Here is a 15,093-nt window from a genome sequence, read left to right as displayed (position 1 = left end):
CCATAACAAAACCAAAATTCTGCTAAGAGAAATTTTTGAGGCTTTAGCTATGATTAATGAATCCAAGAGCATGTAAACAAATGTTAAAAATTTCTTTTAAAGTAATTAAAATTTTGAGTTAAATCTTCAACTTTTAAAATAATACTTTATTACCCGCACACAGCCAAATAGTATATTTATTTCAAAATTGAATTTGAATCAAATGAAATTAAAAACGATTCTATTTGGTTTGAATTTCTTAGACTTCACAACTTTTTAAATTGTTATTATTATTTTATTATTTAAAGTATTTATTATAAAAATATGCTCTTATTTTACCTACTTCACAACATAATTATTTTGTTTTCTTTATAAGTTTATCAAATTATTTTAAATCTTTTAAATTCCATAATATGTTAAAACATCTTACTAATAGATATAAAACAAAGATTATTTTGATTCCAAAATTTCAATGTTGGGTTTTTCAATTCCATAAGATTGCCGACACCAATTTCTTGGTCCCCAATCCTTCTAATTGCAGTTGAGTGGTATGAAATTGACACACCAAATGGATCTTTTCTAAAGTGAGAAGTTAAGCTGGTCAAACTTAAATAGGAATCGACAAAGAGCCCTATAAATCCACTAGCACTTGGATCTCCTTTTTTCTCAAAAGATTTTATCGATCCAGCAGTTTGTAGCAAAAGAAAATGGAATGCTCCATTTCTAAAACCTTACTTCTTTCTTGTGTATTATTGTCTCTCTATTCTGTAATCAGATTCGCTTATATGATTTGGTTTGGGCCAAAAAGACTAGAGAAGCAATTAAGGAAGCAAGGTATTAGAGGCAACTCTTACAAGCTTTTTAATGGTGACGGGGAAGCAATTACAAAGTCTTCCATGAGAGCCTTGTCCAAGCCTATAGCTCTAAATGATCAAATTAATCCACGTGTACTTCCATTCTTTCATGAAATGGTGAAAAATTATGGTAAGCAACTTCATAAACAATATATCCATATAATTTTTATGTTTCAATATGTGTCATAAGATGAGATTGTGAAAACAGGGAAGGTCTCTTTGAGTTGGTTTGGAACGAGACCAAGGTTAATACTAGCGGACCCAGAAATGATCAGGTGGGTGTTAACCGACAAGAACGGTCACTTTGTAAAACCACCATTGAACCCTCTTGTCAATCTTTTACAACTTGGCGTCTCAACCTTAGAAGGTGATAAATGGGCCAAACGCAGAAAATTGATGACACCTGCTTTCCACTATGAGAAACTCAAGGTAGGCTATATATATCTTCATAAATTTTACTACTGGATTTTAACTAGACTCAAACTATAATTTAAGAATCCTAAAAACTGACTCTTGCATCACTGTGCCAAATTTATTAGTACTAGTAGTCTTTACACTCAATTTTAGAGTACTCTAATATTCCGTGCCAAATTATATATTCTTAGGATATCCTGATGATTAACTGCTATAAACAGTGTATGGTTCCACAATTTGCAACCAGTTGTTCTGACCTGATCAATCGGTGGAAGAAATTAGTGAGCCCTAAAGGGTTATGTGAAATAGATGTTGCAACAGAATTTGATGCTCTTGCTGGTGATGTTATTGCTCGAACTGCCTTTGGGAGTAGCTACCAAGAAGGAAAGAGAATTTTTGAACTTCAAAAAGAACAAGTGAGTTTGGTCCTTGAAGCTTACAGGTCCATCTACATTCCTGGTTTAAGGTGATCATTTTATTTATTTATACTGCCTTTTAAATTTACCCGAAAAAGCAAAAAGAAAGAAAAAAAGAGGAAAAAAAAAAAGAAAAAAGAAAGGGCTTATCTTTTATCTCTAACTTGCTTGTTTGAAATCATTTTCTGTGCTTCTTTAATTTCTGTATAGATTCATACCCACTAAAAAGAACAAGAGGAGATATGATATAGACGATGAGATTAAAGCAACATTAAGGGACATGATCCGTAGGAAAGAGCAGGCCATGCAAATTGATAGCCCCAGCAATGTTGACTTGCTAAGCTTGCTAATACGATGCAAACGAGAAGCTGCCAGTGATATGACAAATGAAGATATAATAGAGGAATGCAAATTGTTGTATTTTGCTGGTCAAGAGACTACAGCAAATTGGCTCACATGGACATTGATTGTTTTATCTAGGAATCCAAACTGGCAAGTAAAGGCAAGAGAAGAAGTTCTACAAATTTGTGGCAAGAAAATACCTGAGATTGAAGATCTAAACCGCCTTAAATCTGTGAGAACTACCCCAAATTTTGCGTGTTTTTACGGGTAGATTTAATGTTATGTAGCTTATACAGTCAAATTACTGCAGGTCACGATGATATTAAATGAGGTCTTCAGGTTATATCCACCTGTAGCTGCTCTATATCGACACACTCTCAAAGAAACCAACATAAAAGGAATGTCAATTCCTGCTGGAGTAGAGCTTTACTTGCCAACAATATTTGTTCATCATGATCCTGATTACTGGGGAGATAATGTGGAAGAATTCAGACCAGAAAGATTTGCTGAAGGGGTTTCAAAGGCATCAAAGGATCAAATGGCTTTCTATCCATTTGGCTGGGGACCTAGAATTTGTCTAGGCCAAAATTTTGCCAATATAGAAGCAAAGATGGCTCTGGCTATGATTCTTCAAAATTTCTGGTTTGAGCTTTCACCTTCGTACACTCATGCTCCTTATGTTAACATCACTCTTAGACCACAACACGGTGCTCCTGTTATCCTACATCAAATATAATATAATGAATAATATGAGCTAGTTAATTATTGTACAATGAGGATAAGTTGCTGGTTGCAGAGTAATGCTGATTCTCTTTGAGTGTTCAGTAACCAATTTATACTATATTAAGATGAGTATTTGATCTCTTTCTTTATATGAAGAACTGTGATTTTGTAATGATTTTTCATGATTTACGCACGGGTGTAATTGATGCTTGCTAAGTTTATTGTCAATATATCCCTATACTCCATTCTGTGATCTCAAGTGATGAACTACATACAGTTCATTTCTCCACTTATATATGAACAAGATTTGGCCTTGACAGTTTCTTAATGCTTTTCGAGCCAGTCAGTTTCTGCATTAGATATACAATTTGACCAGTTATTTAATGCCTTCAGATTTCATACGGTTAACTAGGACAAAAGAAAACTCATATTCTTGATAGGTTGAATTCTAAATTGGAATACAGGGGGAAGTTTCCCTATAAAAGAATTTTCTCAATCAAGAAAATCCTGACAGTGCAGTTAGCAAGAGATCTAAATAACGAAAAAAGAAAGAATATCTGAAAAGAGGAGAAGAGGGAAAAATTATAAATGGCTATTACCTAGGATAGTTACAAGACTTAAATTTACTTGGCCATATATAGCATCACTAACAGAAAACAAAGATGTACATTTACAAGAAACATTTGCAAAGAGAACAAGCTCTGAAACATCAAACGAAGTCAAACCAAGTTTCATCCAATTCAAGGAATCTGCTAATCCATTCCAAATTCAAACGCTCTTCACTGGAGAAATCAAAGAAATCATCTTCAACAAAGCTAGATTTCCAGTTCTCATCTCTCTTTGAGGTACCTTCTTCACTCCTGTTTGTAACTGTATCTCCCTTCATAACCATTTCAGTCTTTTCTGACTCTGATTTTTGTGATGTTGAACTTTCAGCTTGTTTCTCATTCTTTTTTATTTTCTTACTCAAATGAGAATTCCTATAGATCTTGACTTCGTTGTCAGTTCGACCAGGCAATCTTTCAGCAATTAAACACCACCTATTAAATAATTAAGCATTTTAAATTCTAAATTTAGTATACATTTACACCAGCGAACCAAGAAAGATAAAATTAAATGAAAAAGAAACATAAACTTCTGGAGTTGTTCACCGACTTGCCTGTTTCCAAGGAGTTTATGAAGCCCGAGTATTAAGTCCTCTTCTTAGTCTGATATGTTGCCTCTCTTTATATTTGGTCTAAGATAATTTATCCATCTCAGCCTGCAACTCTTTCCGCATTTATTTAAACCTGCAGTGGCATCATCAACTCATCACCCCTAAATGTAATATAAATATGGAGGACTCTGGTTGAGCTTTGCTATCCGGGAGCAAGTTCTATTAGAATAAGAGAGCTGAAAAACTGCTAGGATTGAGGTTAGAGTTCTGCTGAATTGCTTGTCCCTTATGAATTAAAAATTATTTATTTTTAAATTATGCTATGGCACGTACTTATTATTTATGTGATGTTCTATATTATTTTATCAACCATTACATATGTATATTTATGGCTGCTTTATTTTAGATATATGATTTTTATTCACTCTCGAGACTGACAGTCTCAATTAAATTTTTCAGGCGGCAACTAGGTTCTCTGCCGACTTCTTTTTGCAGCCCAACTTCTCTTCCCCCTTCGGGCTTATTATAATTAAATCTTAACATTAAACTCTCCACAGTAGTGTACTTGGTGCTTTATATTTTATTTTGGTCTGTTAAAAACTATAGAAAATTTGCTAGTGATCTAGTTGAAGGATTAATTTAACTATATGCTAATTTATGAATGAACTATTGGTTTAGTTTAATACTATATAATCATGTATGCCTTTAGTTGGATCATTGACTATTTTGGCTTGTTACAGGTTTTGGTGGCCTTAGACCTACCAATTCCCTAGCGCCGGTTATGGGCCTACAAATCATATCGTGACAAAGTTGGTATCAGAACTTAGGTTTAGATTTTCTTTGACATAGGTTAGCTTCCTTAGCTACTGCAAAATTAGGGTCAAGTTTGTCCTTGCATATTTCATTGATTCTAGTATCTGTGCTATATGTTAGAGAGTTTGTTGTTGTTTTGATATCTTGTTGTTTATTTTTAGTTTTTTTTTTATACCGATGACTCGAGCAGCTGCAGCACTAGTAGTGGCCCAACCAGCACCAACCTGTGATACTAGGAGTCGAGGTTGGCCTCGAGCGACAGTCCAGCCAGATCAGGGTGAGGCTCAAGAGGCACCCAGTGCTGGTGGAGTCACAGTTAAAGCATTTGTAGGCGGCATGATTGGGATGCAGAGGGCTTTAGAGTAATTGTTGGTCTTTCAACAGCAGGCTACCCAGAGTTCAGGGAGTCATGGTAGTAGATCCGGTATTGGGAATCTTGACAAGGTCCCCATGTCTGAGTATACTAAGCTGAGACTTATGGAGTTTGATGGGTATCTAGGGACCCTTTGGACTTCCTGGACAAGATTAAGAAGAGGGCATCAAATTTGCACTGTTCAAATAAGAGGACCATCCAGATGGTCAGTTTTTCTCTAAAGAGGGTAACATCTTGGTGGTTCAGGTTTATATTCATCCTTTTTTGGATAGTATGTCATAGAGATAGTTCAGGGACAGTTTCGAAGAGTACTTCATCCCTTTTAGTGTGAGACATGAGTATAAAGAGAGGTTCGATGGGCTGGTTAAGGGAGACCTGTTAGTAGTAAAGTAACTAGGCAGTTTGTGCAACTGAGTAGGTATGCGCCCTATGCTGTAAGGACCAAGAAGCAGAAGAACAACAATTATATTTCGAGACTTGGCCCAGAGTTTGTCTCCTTGGTTTAGTCTAGGAGGAGCAGCTTTCTAGAGGTGACTTATATGGCTAGACAAATGGAGATGACCCTGCGGGGGTTTGGCGAGGGGACTGATGAAGGCAAGAAAAAGAAGACCAAGACTGAGGGGCAGACTAGTGCACAGCCAGCTGTGCCATTTTATGGCAGTGGAGGTTACTATGGGGTTTCGACCAACAGGCTGGGAAGAGAGGCTACCGTACTCACAAGAAGGGTAGACATAATTGGAAGGGTAGCCGAGGACTTAGGCTAGGACAGGGCTTCAGCGGCAGTGGACAGAGTTCGGGTTACAGCAGCTCTAGTTTTAGAGTCAGCACTTGTCAGATGTGCGGCAGGTTACATCAAGAACCGTGCCTAGCTTCCAGCGGAGGCTGTTTCAGGTGTGGCGAGATGAGTCATATGGCTCGAGCATGTCCTTGCTATTTCAGTCAACCAGCTTTCCCTTAGCGCTCATCTATTAGTGTGACCCGACCAACTTTTTCTACAACTCATGGATATTCTCAGGTGGATCTCAGTTTGTCGGCCAGCAGGGCCATGGTTTTGGAGGCAGGCCTATGGGAGGCCAATCAGGGGGCAGAGTTCAGAGTCAGGTTCGGGCTTTCAGCAGTCAGGCCATAGGCAGGCAAGAGTGTTCACTCTCACCCATTAGGATGCGCAAGCCTTTAATGCTATAGTGTCAGGTATTATTCCAGTCTGCTATTCTCAAACTAGAGTTTTGTTAGACCTTGGGGCTATCCATTCTCCCTTCGGGCTTATTGTAATTAAATCTTTACTTCTGTATTTCAAATTATTTGGAATTTTAGACTCTCCGCAGTTGTGTACTTGATGCTTTATATTTTATTTTGTTCTGTTAAAAATTATAGAAAATTTGCTAGTAATCTAGCTGGAGAATTAATTTAACTGTGCAGATTTGTTAATGAAGTGTTGGTTTACTTTAATAGTATATAATCATGTATATGTTTATTTGAATCATTGGATAATTTGGCTTGCTATAGGTTTCATTGGCATTAAACCTACCCATTCCCTAGCGTCGGTCATAGGCCCATAGATCGGATCGTGACAATAGGCAAGGGCTACAATCCATGATGTTTAACATTTTTCCCTTTACACCTCTGGCATACATCATAATTGGCCACCCATTGGTATATCTCCTTCTTCATACCTGACCAGTAGAAATGAGACTTTACTCTATTATAAGTGCCCATCATTCTTGAGTGTCCACCAATAGAAGAATCATGAGAAGCAAATATGACTTTCTGCCTAAGATCCTATTAATTACCCAAGAAATTCTTCCCTTATACTTCAGAATTCCCTGATTGTACACATAATTTTCCCTAGCTGCTGGATCAATGGTCAAAGCCTGAATAATTTCCTGATTAATGGAATCATTAATATAATTATCAATGATTTCCTGTAGCTAAGTTGGCACTAGAATATAGCCAATACTGTAGCAATCTCCTCACTCCTATTGGGACCAACCTCTTCTAAACAAGGCATCAACCACCTTGTTCTCTACAACTTTCTTATAAGCAATGTTGTAGTCCAGGCCCAATAACTTCGTTAATCCCTTCTGCTGCAGCATAGTGTGTACTCTCTATTGTAATAAGTGCTTGATACTCTCATGATCAATCTTAATTACAAAGTGAGAGTTACCCAAATAGTGTCTCCATTTATGAACAACAAATAAGATTGTTAGAACTTCATTCTCATAAACTGATAAATCTTATTCTTCTTACTGAGGGCCTTGCTAATATAAGCAACATGCCTCTAATTTTGCATTAATACTGCCCCCACTCCTTTCCCACTAGCATCAGTCTCTAAGATAAATGGTTATTGGAAATTAGGTAAATCTAGGACTGGTGTTGTAGTCATAGCCACCTTAAGCTGTTGAGATACTAACTCAGCTCCTTCATTCCAATAAAAAAACATCCTTTTTTAACAAATCTGTCAGGAGTCTACTAATCAATCCATACCACTTAGTAAACTTTCTATAATACCTTGTAAGCCCTAAAAATACCCTTAGTGATTTGATACAAGTTGGTGTTGGCCAATCTGTCATAGCTACCACCTTGCTAGGATCTGTACTAACTCCTTCAGCAGTAATTATATGGCCAAAGTACTCTATTTTTTTTTTGAGCAAATGAACATTTGGTGAGTTTAGCATATGATTGATGGTTTTGCAATAATTGTAAGGTTATTTCTAAGTGCTTGAGGTGTGAATCAAGGTTAGAGTTGTGCATAAGAATGTCATCAAAGAAGACTAGAATAAATCTTCTGAGATAAGGCTCAAATACATGGTTGATGAGGGCTTAAAAGGTTGCTGGTGTATTGGTTAAGCCAAATGGCATTACCCTGAATTCATAGTGTCTATGGTGTGTTTCTGTTTTTGGTATGTCATTGGGCTTCATCCTAATTTGATAATAGCCAGCCCTTAAGTCTAATTTAGAGAAAAAATTTGCCCTATAGAGCTTATCTAATAGGTCATCTATGATAGGTATAGGAAATTTATTTTTGACAGTAAAGGGATTTTCAATTGCCTATAGTCCACACAACCTCCATATACCATCTTTCTTTCTAACTAGTAGGACAGGGGAAGCAAATGGGTTAATGCTAGGCTGTATGACTAAAGTAGAAAGCATTTCCTTAATTTGCTTTTCTATTTCATTCTTTTAAAAGTGTGGATACCTATAGGGCCTGATGTTGACAGGTTGAGACCCTTCTATTAGAGGTATGGAGTGATCATGGCTTCTCTCAAAGGGTAAGGACTTGGGATCTTCAAACATAACATGGTATTTCTGTAACAGTAAAGCCAAAGGCTCAGGGGTACTTACATTGATTGCTATTGTATTGGAAGGATCATTTTCTTCGATTGCCATCCATTTGCAAGTGATGGAGTACAAATGTGCAGCACTGTCAGGACCATTTTTTCTCAAATAGTTTTGTAGTCTTTTGCCCTCTACTGCTCTTAGCTCCCCACCATCTCTGCTACCAGTCGATGTAATATATTTTCCCTCCTCGTGAATGAAAGTTGCATATGCACGAAATCAAAGTTGATTGGACTATATTGTTTCATCCAATCAACTCCTAGGACCATATCATGTCCTTCTAACCCCAATGTACGAAAATCATAGCCAACTTTATAACCCTGCATACCATATTTGAAACCCTTGCAAATAGATATGTTGTGCATATCTTACTGGTTGGCTATAGTCACAACAAGAGTCCTAGCTTTTGAAATGACACTACCTACACATCTAGCCATGGCTATATCCACAAAAATGTGGGTACTCCCACTATCTATTAAGATCAAAATATCCTTCCCGTTCACCATTCCTCTTATCTTCAAGGTGTTCAGGCTCCCACTTCCCTCAATAGCATGTAAGGAAATCTTTATATTCCTACCTTCTCTATTTCCTCCTCATTAGACTCTGCTCCTTCCATTTCAACAACTTCATCTTCAGTAGCAATTGTGGCGTTGAGTTGCTTATTTTTGCACACGTGACCTAGAAAGTATTTATCACCATATTTGAAACATTGGCCATGAGTCCTTCTCAATTTAGTAAGGTTTGTTTTTGGTTTTGTAGTGCTGTCAATGTTTGCTTCAGCTTTTTAGCTAGTGGTTTTGCTGGATATGTTTAGCTATAAGGTGGTTTATTGAATTAGAGGGATTGAAGGTGGTGGTTCTAGTGGTGTAAGGAATTTGAATTCTAGGAATGAATTTTTGTTTTTTAAACATAGTTGTAGTGGATTACTCCCACAATTTTTCATGCTACCAGGCCTAATGCAAATCTGATGGTTTAAATATCTTCACCATAGGCCTTAATTCGTTGCTTAAGCCACTAATGAAACTTGAGATAAAGTAGGTCTCATTTAGCCAGGGGTGGTACTTCAGCATGAGGGGCTTAAGATCTTAAAACTTCTGATGATACTCCTTTACAATCCCCTTTGTATTTGAGCTTGTTGAATTCCTTTTACTATATCTGCTACACTAAGTTCACCAAATCTCTGCCACAGTGCTCCAAAGAACTCGTTCCAACTCTTCTCCTTATGAATCATCTGCCATCCTTGGTACCAAATATTTGGTTTCTCCCTTAAGTATAGAGTAGCTAAGTCTAGTTTATGCTCCTTTTGTATACCATATAATAAGAAGTATTTTTCACATTTCTTATCCAAGTTCTTGGGTTGGTGCCCTCGAAAGTATGAAGATCTAATTTGCGCATCTTAGCGTTGAAGAAACTATTATTGTTGGATATACTAGAGTAATTAAGCTCATTGGCCAATTGAGAACCATTTGGGCTAGAAATCAGTTCTTTACCAAATGGATGAACCCCATCGGTAACAGGTTAAGAGAAGGATCTTCTAGTTGTATTAACTAGTGGGGGGGGTGAGAAGAGAAAGTTGTAGCTGTATTAGTAGGTGGTGAGTAGGAAGAGGAAGTTGCAGCTATGTTAATGGACGGTGGTTTACATGAGAAGGATTTCATCATTTCCATTAGTTAATCAAGCTTAGATTGTACAACCAACTGAGAAGAATGACTCTCTTATAGTTGCTTGTTGTGAACATCTAAATGACTATAAACTTCTCTCATGAATTCTTGGTTCCTTTGATCAATCATGGTGATTCTATATTCTAGATTTTGGATGGGTGGTGGAGGTGGGGGTTGGATTAGGATTTACGATAGCTTTGCTCTTTTTTACCATTTTTGTAATAGCAACTAAGGTCTCATCAGAATCAGACTGCTCTGATACCATTGTTGCATAACCTAACAATTAATATAGAGATAAAGAGAGAGAGTTAGAAAGAATTATGATTGTATTAAATTTTGAATACCCTTAATCCAATATGTGGTGCCCATATAGACTATTTCTATCACACCGAATCTATCTCAATTTATTTATGTACTACCAGCTGTCATAACAAACTTGCTAAAAAATAAATAAGCTAAATGACAACTCACAACTTTCTTACTAACAATCAAAATATTACCATGCTGCTAATACTACAGCTGCTATTATTTTTAGCTGGCTAATCCAAAAAGAAGAGAATATATGTCCATTTGCATGTGATATTTCTGCTGGCTGATCCAAAAAGAAGAGAATATATGTCCATTTGCATGTGATATTTCTGGTCTTATGAGATAATTCGCATTCAGAAATGGGTATATAATATGTTGCCTTGGCATGGAATATATGAAGAAAACAAGAACCAGCGCAGTCAAGTTGTGGACAACAGTAAAGTTACTGGTAAAAGACAGCAGTCAATGTCATTATTACCTTAACGTGAGGAGAGAGGAGTCTTAGCGTTGCAGACAAAAATCAGGATAGATTATTGGTGGATTTGTTTACTCTTTGGGATAAAATGTGTTGTCAGACCAAATGATCTTTAGTGTGTTTTGGCCTTACAAGCCTTTGTCCTTTTATAAACATTTGTTTGTTGTTGTTAACAGAAGGCCAAGCTGCCGGACCCTTTGTCTTTGGGTTGCATCAGTTGCCACTTGCCATGCTTTTGAATTTTGATGATGCTCATGGCAACCAATGTAAAAGGATTTCCTTGTCTTCTGTTGGTCAGATTGTAGCATTTAAGCCTGCGTCTAAAGTTTCTATAAATTTATTGCTGATACGGCTAGTAATTCTTTTTATGTTTTCTTTGTTTCGGACCAAAATGTTGTTGGATCAATTTATGTGCATTTCAACAAATTTATCTTTCTAAAGCAAAATAGTAAATCAAAATATTTTTCAAAACTATTGTTTTTATAATTTTTTCTCTTTTCAAATCTACATCATAGTTGTTTTTCAATTTTCAATTGTGATGTGTCTTTTTTAGCTTTAAAATACTTTTAAATACCTAATATATAATTTTATACTTATCAAACTATTTTTTTTAATTATTTTTAAAAAAATTAAAAATCAACTAAATTTATAAATTTTAAAAATAGTTAAGAAATTATATTTTTTTATATTTTAACATAGCAAAAATTGAAAAAAAAAACACCATAAATTTGAAAAATAAAACAAAAGAAGAATTATAGATATTTATAATATTTTTCCTAAATTCTAATTGTGACGTAGGCTTGTGGACCAAATTTCTTATGGGCTGCCTTACTGGTTGTGATGGTAACAGAGCGAGCCCTGTAAGGACACTTGAAAGTAGGACTTTAGGTGTATATAATATTTGTTTTCTTGGACTAGGCCTATTATAGCTGTTAGCCATGATTTATTTGTACTGTTTGGTCTGATCTGATTAGATTTAGTGCTGGCTTTCTTTCGAACTAAGCAGAAGTGCTAGGGAAATGCTGAAAGGTAAACACAGACATCAAGGCTAAAACCAAACTTGGCTTAGCCAATCTGCACTTGGGTTAGATTTTCATTAGCTAGGTATTCTATATTTGCAAGCTACGTAAAGTTTTAAGCCAGACAAAAATGTTTGAATGAGATGTTTATAATTTATGAATTTTGTCAGAATTAATGGATTATAAAAACTGAATTTCTTATAAAATTTTAATTTTATAAATTTATTCACGATTTCTTATTTAATATACATATAAAATCAATGAATTTAAAAAAATATTTGCAATATAAAAAAACCCTCAAAACAAACACTACTTTTAAAGCAATTCCTTTTTTTCTTAAATTAAAATTTTGCTTCAAACAAAATTGAGAAGCAGGGAACGGATAGTTTCCTCCTTAATGAGAAATAATCAAATCTTGGTACCTTTATTTTCTTTTCTGGTTACCTTAGGATATAAAGTAGTTAAATAGCACTTTAGGGTTTCAGTGGGACTTGATAAGTTTTAAAGAAATAAAATAATTTGGCCATCAAAACAATGCCACTAATGTAATTTGTTAACAAACAAACAATCATGGCAATTCTGAATCTTTATTCTAATTTCCTAAAATCTGGTTATGTTAAATTAACCTTATCTCTCCCTTTTTATGGCCATGAAATGATCATGTCCTTTGATTTCAATGGAACTGATCTCTCTCATCATTGAATCAAAATGTCTTATGGGCACAACATTGCAGGAAGGAAACTTCAAATAAAACAAAGAACATAAATCTTAGTACAAATGATATGAAATAGATAATCAAACCCAAAAGTCCCATCAATCTCTTTCTTTCAATCACATGCTGCACCAAAGCAAAAACCCAAAAAAAAAAAAAAAAAATAATTCCTTACTCAAATGATTTCAAATTTTAACCTTAAAGACTTTAGCTGAAGAGATGCTTCTTTTGCTCTCTATAGAGGCACAGACCAAAAATTCCATGCTGCACTTTTGACGCACCAGAACAGAATATCTCTAAAGCACACAATAATGCTACCTCTAGGCTGATGAATAGCAACAAACAAACTTTTGAAATTTTTATTGGTCTCTTCTCACTCACATCAACCAATGTGAATATGTACCTTGTACCAAGATTCTTATACTATTTCCGAAATCAAATTTTTAGTTGGCCTTGCCTTGCACCAGCATTCCAATTCATGACCCAGTTATGAAAATCATTGGTCATCTGCGCTTAGCATTTTAATCTTGAATTTGAGTATATGAAATTTTGGATTGGTGCTTTGGATTTTAGCTTATAGAAGCTTTTCCTGTAATGATGCACCCAAAATAAATTCTAAGGGCTTGAACCAGTTTTGAGCTTCCCAAGCATTAATAAGTTGGCCTTTCCATCACCCATTTTTGTGCATAAATTCTATGTCCAAAAACAGAGAAAGAGGTGGGTTGGTCCTAAAGCATGATATTGGATTATTTATTTTTTCATTATACTTTTTGGTTATGTTGGGTCCATTCTATCCGTCTGCTTCTCAAGCTAGAGCAGTAAGATCAAATCCCACTTATCTATGATGTAACCCCACCATAAGTAAGTGCAAACTATACTACTGCCTGATATAAGAATCAAAAGAGAACTGACCCTCATAAATTGTCACTTTGAAACAAACTAGTGTTCACATTGAAAAAAGGCAAAATACTGTCACCGCTTGTGCTGCTCTCTATGCAGATGAAAGTTCATCGGACTGAAGTACTATAGCCTATATCCACTAGACTAACACAATCAATTGCCAACCCAATGCAACTTAAAGGTTCACACTTATAACATTATTCTTGCACCTCATAAAAAGAAAGATCCTAATTATAATTTGTTAGACATAAAATTATTCTTAAACTTTACCTATCAGTTCAAATTTTTAAATAAAATAGTTCGTTATCATATCTTTCTCTTTCAGTTTTTTATGTAAAAAACAAGCATGCATAAATAAAATAATCGACAAAAAAGCAAATCATAAGATGTTATCCTATTAAATGAGCTTAATCGGACTAAGAGATCATAAATTTTTGTGGGAAATTTATGCCAAGTTATAATCAGTTTGGAAAAACTTCTTCAGCGTTATTTGCTATCACTACTTTTTTTCTTTTTCTTTTTTTCCTGACATGGCACAACCTCCTTATACATATGCCTGTCAAGAAACTTAAAACTAAATTACACATAGAGAAATTGGCAGTCCGTTTTCTTGTTAGAACAAAAATTCATCCTACAGGAATCTGCTTTTCTAAGTAGTGCTCTGCTGGGATGAGGTACTCCTTATGCCTGCCTATCTTGTTCAAGTTTTTAATGATGAATGTGATATTTTTCAATTGCATTATCATTGTCCTGAAAAATTGCAAACATGCATATTGGCAATTTTTTATAAAAATGGCAGCAAGTAAAACAAAGTGAAGAAAATCCAAAACTGAAAGTACCAGCCTGTGGATTGACCGACAACATATGTGAGCCAAGACTAGCAGTAGCAGACCACTATTTCATTTTCGTATCAGAGAATTCAACATCGATCTAAATAATTAACTTATATTTTAATCACGTTGCAGCTTCTAATTTGTGTGAACTTTCTTGCAAAAAGTATTCTTATGATCTTCGGCAGACATTCGCTCTTTAGTCTTTCTGTTTTGATTTTAATTCTATTCCTTGTTTTATCCACTAATTAATATATTTTTTAAGACCTAATTATGTCTTAAACTACAAAAGATGCTAAGACCTGTTTGGCTTGGATAATCCAATCATTTCACAATATCTGCACGATTGATTCACAATATATAAGATGGTATATTTTGAAGCCACCAAATGGTTAAATGAAGAATTTCTGGAGTGCCAAAGAAATTATGCTCTGGACATTTGGCATATGAAGCATTGCAGGATGATTTCCTAATTATTTGGAATATATTAAAGCATATGTTATATTGATATGATAAAATATTTGGTTTGATACATGGAATATTAACATGCTAAAAAGGCCCAAAAAGAAGCCTAAACTCTTTACCATTTAAATGGTTTGAGATTCTGAGAACACATATAGAAATGTTCCCTGAAGTTGCGCTTGGTAAGATAAAAGGACACAAATAATCTTGTGAAAAGTTTGTGGCTTTTGGATTTTAGATTTTGGACGATCAATCAACTTAAAATAAAGTGCTAGATTTCAATCAATGAAGTTCTATATGCACAAAAGTGAAGTGTGAC

General features: G+C 35.2%; 1 protein-coding gene across 2 annotated transcripts; it reads left to right on the top strand.

Moving 5' to 3' along the window:
- The first annotated feature begins 462 nt into the window (after positions 1-462).
- Positions 463-2,877, top strand: LOC8258577 (cytochrome P450 72A397). 2 transcript variants are annotated; one of them, XM_025156858.2, is made up of 5 exons: positions 463-963; positions 1,042-1,262; positions 1,439-1,713; positions 1,874-2,237; positions 2,316-2,877. In XM_025156858.2, the coding sequence occupies exons 1-5, from the start codon at positions 687-689 to the stop codon at positions 2,739-2,741; spliced, it is 1,563 nt and encodes a 520-aa protein (XP_025012626.1). In that variant the 5' UTR covers positions 463-686; the 3' UTR covers positions 2,742-2,877. The 2 variants fall into 2 exon arrangements, with proteins under 2 accessions (XP_025012626.1, XP_002516130.1); XM_002516084.4 differs by having other exon boundaries at positions 465-963; positions 1,469-1,713.
- Positions 2,878-15,093: the final 12,216 nt, after the last annotated feature.

The sequence above is a fragment of the Ricinus communis genome, chromosome 3, assembly GCF_019578655.1.
Source record: "Ricinus communis isolate WT05 ecotype wild-type chromosome 3, ASM1957865v1, whole genome shotgun sequence".
Taxonomy (NCBI): domain Eukaryota; kingdom Viridiplantae; phylum Streptophyta; class Magnoliopsida; order Malpighiales; family Euphorbiaceae; genus Ricinus; species Ricinus communis.
This window is presented reverse-complemented; position numbering and strand designations above follow the sequence as displayed.

Coding starts and splice junctions, on each gene's coding strand:
- LOC8258577 (XM_025156858.2), top strand. CDS start 687: ATGGAATGCTCCATTTCTAAAACCTTACTTCTTTCTTGTGTATTATTG. Junction 1,714..1,873: donor ATCTACATTCCTGGTTTAAG/GTGATCATTTTA, acceptor ATTTCTGTATAG/ATTCATACCCACTAAAAAGA. Junction 2,238..2,315: donor ATCTAAACCGCCTTAAATCT/GTGAGAACTACC, acceptor AAATTACTGCAG/GTCACGATGATATTAAATGA.